Genomic DNA, 8,992 nt, shown 5'->3' with positions numbered 1-8,992 from the left:
CAACACATTTAGCTGAACTGCACCAATTTTGTCAAGAGGAGTAGTCAAAAATTGAACCAGAAGCTTGTGGATGGCTACCAAAAGCGCCTTATTGCAGTGAAACTTGCCAAGGGACATGTAAGCAAATATTAACATTGCTGTATGTATTCTTTTGACCCAGCACATTTGCTCACATTTTCAGTAGACCCATAATGAATTCATTTAATAAATGTTTTTTGTGACCAACAAGTATGTGCTCCAATCACTATATCACAAAAAAATAAGAGATTGTAGAAATTATTGGAAACTCAAGACAGCCATGACATTATGTTCTTTACAAGTGTATGTCAACTTTTGACCACACTGTAAAAAAAAAATCGGTGAAAAAACGGTCATCTACTGGCAGCTACGGCTGCCAAACGAAAACCATAAAATTAAAGTAAAACATTGTAAACCAAATAATGATCAAAAACATTATATTTACAGAAATTTTCATGAAACATTTTGTGGAAAAATATTGTAATTTTACAGATTTTTACTAAATTTTTAAGATCAACCACCTTTAATAAAGTGACCATGCAAACAGTTCTGCAGAAAAAATACCTTTATTCTACAGAGTTTTTCCAAATGATTACGATCAAACACCTTTAATGAAGTGACAATGCTGGCAGTTCCACAGAAAAATACCATTATTTTACAGATTTTTTCTGAATTGTTAAGATCAACCACCTTTAATAAAGTGACGATGCAAACAGTTCTGTAGAAAAATACCTTTGATTGTTAGTATGGACATAGACTTTTATATAACAAGCTCCATATTTAATGAAAGATAACTACTGTCATTTTACATGAATTTGAAAGTAATTTAAGAAAACAGAAAATGCTATGTATAATTAATTTGGTATTTTTCTGTAAAAAAAAAAAAAAGAAAAAGAAATATACATAGGTTGTCATTACTGGCATATTACTTAAAATAACAGGCGGATTGTTTATTTACAGATAATGTCTTCAATTCTACAGTTTTATAAACTATAAAAAAAAAGAAAGAACAATTACAGTTGAAATTTTGAGTAAATTAACCATAAAAATAGTTGGGTACCTCGTTCCTGTAAATGATGAAACAATGAAGTGATTTCTATATTTAGATGGCAGCTGAACAACTTTCAGACGGTGTTAAAAATATCATGACAAGTTACTGACAAGTCAGTTACTGCTCATTTGATAAATTTAGAATATCACCGTCATGAGTAACAAAACTTGTCTCTCTGCTATGTTTATTGCCCTGAATCTTGTCTTAACAAGTTTTAATTCGGGGTTATGACACACGTGTACATGATTATGAACGCATTGCAGCGTTATTACACAAGGAGTGTTTACTGTGTCATTCACTGTTGCATTCTTGACACTTGGGCCGGAAGTGCATGTCATTAGCCTTCAGAATAAAATCATATCATTTAGAACCTAACGAATTCAATGGTGTAACGTAAACCATAACCAACTTATTTAAATAATTGGGACTTAGTACTAGACAACATGCACGTTTTCGAATAGTTTGTCGTTTATTTGTCCGCGCTTAGACGGTCTATGTTCGACGGGATGTTATTATGAAGGCACCCCAAACGGCCAAACATATCCGGTTTCACGTCTGGCTCCAAAGTCTTCATGTATGCATGACAAGTTACTGCTCATTTTATACATTTAGAATATCACCGTAATGTCTCTCTGATATGTTTATTGCCCTAAATATTGTCTTAACAAGTTTTAATTCGGTGTTATGACACACGTGTACATGATTATGCATGCAATGAGGCGTTATTACACAAGGAGTGTTTACTCATGTGACATTCACTGTTGCATTCTTGACACCTGGGCCGGAAGTGCGTGTCAATAGCCTTCAAAATTAAATAATTTCATTCAGAACTTAACGAATTCAACGGTGCAACGTAAACCATGACCAACTTATTTAAATAATTCAGATTTAGTATTAGACAACACGCACGTTTTCGAATAGTTTGTGGTGTATTTGTCCACGCTTCGACGGTCTATGTTCGACGGGATTTCATTATGAAGGCACCCCAAACGGACAAGTTACTGCTCATTTGATACATTTAGAATATCACCGTAATGTCTCTCTGGTATGTTTATTGCCCTAAATATTGTCTTTACAAGTTTTAATTCGGGGTTATGACACACGTGTACATGATTATGAACGCATTGAAGCGTTATTACACAAGGAGTGTTTACTGTGTCATGTAAGTTTCGTTTCACTGTTGCATTCTTGACACTTGGGCCGGAAGTGCGTGTCAATAGCCTTCAGAATAAAATATTATCATTCAGAACCTAATGAATTCAATAGTGTAACGTAAACCATAACCAACTTATTTAAATAATTCGGACTTAGTATTAGACACCTGGTACGTTTTCGAATAGTTTGTGGTGTATTTGTCCGCGCTTAGACGGCCTATGTTCGACGGGATTTTACTATGAAGGCACCCTAAGCGGACATTGTTGCTTGACAGCCAAACAGATCCGGTTTCACGTCGGGCTCTAAAATTAGGGAGGCACCCCGCGTACGGGTGACGCGAGTGGGCTAAAGTGGACCGTGTGTGTCCCCCCCTTTCGCTAACAGGAGGACACTTCCTCTCGATGACAAGAGGATATTTTGGGAGCGTGGCCGTCATCGCGCCGTGACCGGCGGCTATAAAGGACCCCCCACCCGCGGTCATGCAGCTCTTCAACAGCGCCCTGACGCACTACCCGAAGTCGTCCAGCAAACTTGCCATCACTTTGTCCAGCGACACCGGGACCCCACCTGAGGTAGTCACCCCGCCTCTGACGCACCCAGACGCCGCTGACGAGGACCCGGTGAGAGAGGCTGCAAACATGCCCGCCTTTTCCTGCTACGAAGCCTCCTCGGCCAGGCCTGTTTACTTCACTTCCACCGCCGAGTTGTTGATCCGCAGACCGGACGGCGTGGAGAGGGCGGTGCCGGTCCACATCACCAGGGTGCCCAAGCCTCCTTCCCCTGCCCCTGACGTGATGGTGGACTTGATGGATCAGCTCAGGAATGAATCAAACGAAGTTTTCCTGGAGAACCCCGCGCATGTTTTCTTTGAGAACAGGTGGGAGGAGCCCGCTCAGCTTGAGCATCCCCAAGAGGTCCAGACTAGTGTCCCGACGGACCAGGGACCGGACTTTGAGTTGAGCGTCCTGCAGGAGAATCCCCAGAGAGGCGACGATAAGGTGGCTCGCTACCTTGCCGAGGTCGAGACTCAGAACCAGTACCTCCAGGAGAGGCAGAAGTTCCGGTACCACATCATTCCAGACGGCAACTGCCTGTACCGGGCCGTGTGCAAGGCCTCGTACGGCGACCAGGCCCGGCACGGCGAGCTGAGGGAGCGCACGGTCCACCACATCGCCGACCACCTGGACCAGTTCAACCCAGTCATCGAGGGCGACGCGGGCGAGTTCCTGATCAACGCGGCGCAGGACGGCGCCTGGGCCGGGTACCCCGAGCTGCTGGCCATGAGCCAGATGCTGGACGTCAACGTCCACCTCACCACGGGGGGCAGCGCCGAGAGCCCCACCGTCTCCACCATGGTGCACTTCCTGGGCCGGGAGGACGCGTCCAGGCGGGCCGTCTGGCTGAGCTGGCTGAGCAACGGACACTACGACGTCCTCATGGACTCGCGCCTGGACAACCCCGAGTACGAGGACTGGTGCAGACATTCTCAGATGCAGAGGCGGCGGGACGAGGAGCTGGCCATGTCCATGGCGGCGTCTCTGTCCAAAATGTACATTGAGAAGAACGGAGGAGCATGAACGCACGATTCGGCGCCTCAAAGGATTTATTTTTGATACGTGGTATGACAGTGAGGAAGTGCGACATTGATTCTCGGCTATTTATTTGCTACTTTAGCTATTCCGTAAACCGACAACTTAACCTTTTTGTCACCTTTTCTATCGCTATTCTCCAAATAAAGATGTAATTTTATTGTTTGCTCAGTTTCTCCTTTGAAAGTTTTGAGAACGGACTTTTGTATTTTTTAGGATGGATGCACTAACTCACCAAAGTAAGACCTCAGAAAGCTCTCCAAATACCACCATAATGACCAATATCGAAACGTAGTAGCGTAATAGGCCTAAGAAGTCATTAAAAACAAGGCAGAGGTTTTATTTAACAAGTATATGTCATATCGATCCGTTGTGGTGAAGAAGGAGCTGAGCCGGAAGGCAAAGCTCTCAATTTACCGGTCAATCTACGTTCCCATCCTTACCTATGGTCATGAGCTTTGGGTTATGACCATACTTGCCAACCTTGAGACCTCCAATTTCGGGAGGTGGGGGGTGGGTGCAGGGGCGTGGTTGGGGCGAGGGCGTGGTTACCAGGGGAGGAGTATATTTACAGCTAGAATTCACCAAAGTATTTCATATATATATATATATCCCCGCGACCCCGAAGGGAATAAGCGGTAGTAAATGGATGGATGGATGTATATATATATATAAGAAATATTTGAATTTCAGTGTTCATTTATTTACACATATACACACACATAACACTCATCTACTCATTGTTGAGTTAAGGGTTGAATTGTCCATCCTTGTTCTATTCTCTGTCACTATCTTTCTCACCATGCAGAACACCCTCTCTGATTATGCATTGATGTGTGGCACGCACAAAAGTGCTTTCATCAAATGCACTAGATGGCAGTATTGTCCTGTTTAAGAGTGTCACAACATTGCTGTTTACGGCAGACGGACTGCTTTACTGTAGACGTTCTTTATATTGTGGGAAAGCAGACTCAGGTCCACATGGAGCTGGAGGGGGCGTGGCCTCCAGCTCCGCCTGAATTTCGGGAGATTTTCGGCAGAAAATTTGTCCCGGGAGGTTTTCGGGAGAGGCGCTGAATTTCGGGAGTCTCCCGGAAAATCCGGGAGGTTTGGCAAGTATGGTTATGACGCAAAGGACAAGATCACGGGTACAAGCGGCCGAAATGAGTTTCCTCCGCCGGGTGGCGGGGCTCTCCCTTAGAGACAGGGTGAGAAGCTCTGCCATCCGGGGGGAGCTCAAAGTAAAGCCGCTGCTCCTCCACATGGAGAGGAGCCAGATGAGGTGGTTCGGGCATCTGGTCAGGATGCCACCCGAGCGCCTCCCTACGGAGGTGTTTAGGGCACGTCCGACCGGTAGGAGGCCAAGGGGAAGACCCAGGACACGTTGGGAAGACTATGTCTCCCGGCCGGCCTGGGAACGCCTCGGGATCCCCCGGGAGGAGCTGGACGAAGTGGCTGGGGAGAGGGAAGTCTGGGCTTCCCTGCTTAGGCTGCTGCCCCCGCGACCCGACCTCGGATAAGCGGAAGAAGATGGATGGATGGATGTCATATTGTTGGCCATAGTAACAGACACTGTTTGAACAGTAACACTGGTTAAATATAGGCGAATAAAACGCCTTTTTAGTTTTTTCAATGTTATTTACAGTCTTGGTCAAAAGTTGACATACACTTGTAAAGAACATAATGTCATGGCTGTCTTGAGTTTCCAATAATTTCTAGAACTCTTATTTTGGTAACACTTTAGTATGGGGAATATATTCACCATTAATTAGTTTCTTATTAACATGCAAATTAGTAACATATTGGCTCTTAGTCATTATTAAGTACTTATTAGGGGTTAGGGTCTAACCCTAACTAAAAAAAACTACAAATGTTAATAGTGTCCAAATAACTCTAAATTAAGTGTTTTTTACTTGGAATATGTTCCCCATACTAAAGTGTTACCCTTATTTTTTTTGTTATGGAGTGATTAGAGCACAAAAAACATTTATTAAATTAATTTATTATGAGTCTACTTAAAATGTGCTGGGTCAAAAGTATACATACAGCAATATTAATATTTGCTTACATGTCCCTTGGCAAGTTTCACTGCAATAAGGCGCTTTTGGTAGCCATCCACAAGCTTCTGCTTGAATTTTTTGACCACTCCTCTTGACAAAATTGGTGCAGTTCAGCTAAATGTGTTGGTTTTCTGACATGGACTTGTTTCTTCAGCATTGTCCACACGTTTAAGTCAGGACTTTGGGAAGGCCATTCTAAAACCTTAATTCTAGCCTGATTTAGCCATTCCTTTACCACTTTTGACGTGTGTTTGGGGTCATTGTCCTGTTGGAACACCCAACTGCGCCCAAGACTCCGGGCTGATGATTTTAGGTTGTCCTGAAGAATTTGGAGGTAATCCTCCTTTTTCATTGTCCTATTTTCTCTCTGTAAAGCAGCAGTTCCATTGGCAGCAAAACAGGCCCGGAGCATAATACTACCACCACCATGCTTGACGGTGGGCATGGTGTTCCTGGCATTAAAGACCTCACCTTTTCTCCTCCAAACATATTGCTGAGTATTTTGGCCAAAAAGCTAAATTTTTGTTACATCTGACCACAGAACTTTACTCCAGAAAGTCTTATACAAACTCCGTTTCCATATGAGTTGGGAAATTGTGTTAGATGTAAATATAAACGGAATACAATGATTTGCAAATCCTTTTCAACCCATATTCAGTTTTGATGTTCAAACTTATAAACTTTTTTTTTTTTTTGCAAATAATAATTAACTTAGAATTTCATGGCTGCAACACGTGCCAAAGTAGTTGGGGAAGAGCATGTTCACCACTGTGTTACATGGCCTTTCCTTTTAACAACACTCAGTAAACATTTGGGAACTGAGGAGACACATTTTTGAAGCTTCTTAGGTGGAATTCTTTCCCATTCTTGCTTGATGTACAGCTTAAGTTGTTCAACAGTCCGGGGGTCTCCGTTGTGGTATTTTAGGCTTCATAATGCACCACACATTTTCAATGGGAGACAGGTCTGGACTACAGGCAGGCCAGTCTAGTACCCGCACTCTTTTACTATGAAGCCACGTTGATGTAACACGTGGCTTGGCATTGTCTTGCTGAAATAAGCAGGAGCGTCCATGATAACGTTGCCCCATACCATCACAGATGCTGGCTTTTCAACTTTGCGCCTATAACAATCCGGATGGTTATTTTCGGTCCGGAGGACACGACGTCCACAGTTTCCAAAAACAATTTGAAATGTGGACTCGTCAGACCACAGAACACTTTTCCACTTTGTATCAGTCCATCTTAGATGAGCTCGGGCCCAGCGAAGCCGACGGCGTTTCTGGGTGTTGTTGATAAACGGTTTTCGCCTTGCATAGGAGGGTTTTAACTTGCACTTACAGATGTAGCGACCAACTGTAGTTACTGACAGTGGGATTCTGAAGTGTTCCTTAGCCCATGTGGTGATATCCTTTACACACTGATGTCGCTTGTTGATGCAGTACAGCCTGAGGGATCGAAGGTCACGGGCTAAGCTGCTTACGTGCAGTGATTTCTCCAGATTCTCTGAACCCTTTGATGATATTACGGACCGTAGATGGTGAAATCCCTCAATTCCTTGCAATAGCTGGTTGAGAAAGGTTTTTCTTAAACTGTTCAACAATTTGCTCACGCATTTGTTGACGAAGTGGTGACCCTCGCCCCATCCTTGTTTGTGAATGACTGAGCATTTCATGGAATCTACTTTTATACCCAATCATGGCACCCACCTGTTCCCAATTTGCCTGTTCACCTGTGGGATGTTCCAAATAAGTGTTTGATGAGCATTCCTCAACTTTATCAGTATTTATTGCCACCTTTCCCAACTTCTTTGTCACGTGTTGCTTGCATCAAATTCTAAAGTTAATGATTATTTGCAAAAAAAAAATGTTTATCAGTTTGAACATCAAATATGTTGTCTTTGTAGCATATTCAACTGAATATGGGTTGAAAATGATTTTATTCCGTTTATATTTACATCCAACACAATTTCCCAACTCATATGGAAACGGGGTTTGTATATGTGCATAAATCTAGTGGTTAGAGTGTCCGCCCTGAGATCGGTAGGTTGTGAGTTCAAACCCCGGCCGAGTCATACCAAAGACTATAAAAAAATGGGACCCATTACCTCCCTGCTTGGCACTCAGCATCCAAGGTCGGAATTGGGGGTTAAATCACCAAAAATGATTCCCGGGCGTGGCCCTCGCTGCTGCTCACTGTTCACCTCAGTACATTTATTCACTTAGCATGTTGGAAAAATAAAGATCAGTTGTAATAATACACAATGAGTGATACATAAAGTGATTAGACTTACACAAACTTTATTAATCCACCAGGGAAATTGTTCCACACAGTAGCTCAGTTACAAAGGATGGCAAGGGTATGGATGGAAAGGATAATGCAGGTATAAAGTAGACTAAAAATGTACCATAGTAGCAATATAAAATATAACATACATGTAATATTTACATATTATATATACAGTATATGATGTATACTGATATATTATATTATTATATTATATTTATATAATATATTCAATATATTACAATTACCATGTATAATATTACAGCTGCAGCAACAACAACAAAAGGCAACATAAAATAGAGAGTAAATCCAGCAGAAAATATACATTATAAACAAAGAGAGGTAACTAACATACACTATATTGCCAAAAGTAATTGGCCAACCATCCAAATGATGAGAATCAGGTGTCCTAATCACTTGGCCCGGCCACAGGTGTATAAAATCAAGCACTTAGGCATGGAGACTGTTTCTACAAACATTTGTGAAAGAATGGGCCACTCTCAGTGATTTCCAGCGTGCAACAAATCCAGTCGTGAAATTTCCTCGCTCCTAAACATTCCAAAGTCAACTGTCGGCTTTATTATAAGAAAATGGAAGCGTTTGGGAACAACAGCAACTCAGCCATGAAGTGGTAGGCCACGTAAACTAACAGAGGGGGTCAGCGGATGCTGAAGCGCATAGTGCAAAGACTTTCTGCACTGGACCGTTTGTCACCTGTTGATTTAAAACTTGTTTTTCACAAGTTTAGTTCTTTTAAGTTAAACCGAAACAATGACAATTTGTTCTTGTTTTACATAAATTAATTAAATCAAATAAAAAAGTATGGATGCCAAT

General features: G+C 42.5%; 1 protein-coding gene across 1 annotated transcript; it reads left to right on the top strand.

The window, feature by feature from the left end:
• The first annotated feature begins 2,450 nt into the window (after positions 1 to 2,450).
• Positions 2,451 to 3,978, top strand: LOC133609277 (OTU domain-containing protein 1). The gene has a single exon (XM_061964785.1). The coding sequence runs from the start codon at positions 2,704 to 2,706 to the stop codon at positions 3,799 to 3,801; it is 1,098 nt and encodes a 365-aa protein (XP_061820769.1). The 5' UTR covers positions 2,451 to 2,703; the 3' UTR covers positions 3,802 to 3,978.
• Positions 3,979 to 8,992: the final 5,014 nt, after the last annotated feature.

Source organism: Nerophis lumbriciformis, linkage group LG07 (genome assembly GCF_033978685.3).
Source record: "Nerophis lumbriciformis linkage group LG07, RoL_Nlum_v2.1, whole genome shotgun sequence".
Lineage (NCBI taxonomy): Eukaryota > Metazoa > Chordata > Actinopteri > Syngnathiformes > Syngnathidae > Nerophis > Nerophis lumbriciformis.
Note: the sequence above shows the minus strand (reverse complement) of the source record. Positions and strands in the feature narration are given on the sequence as shown.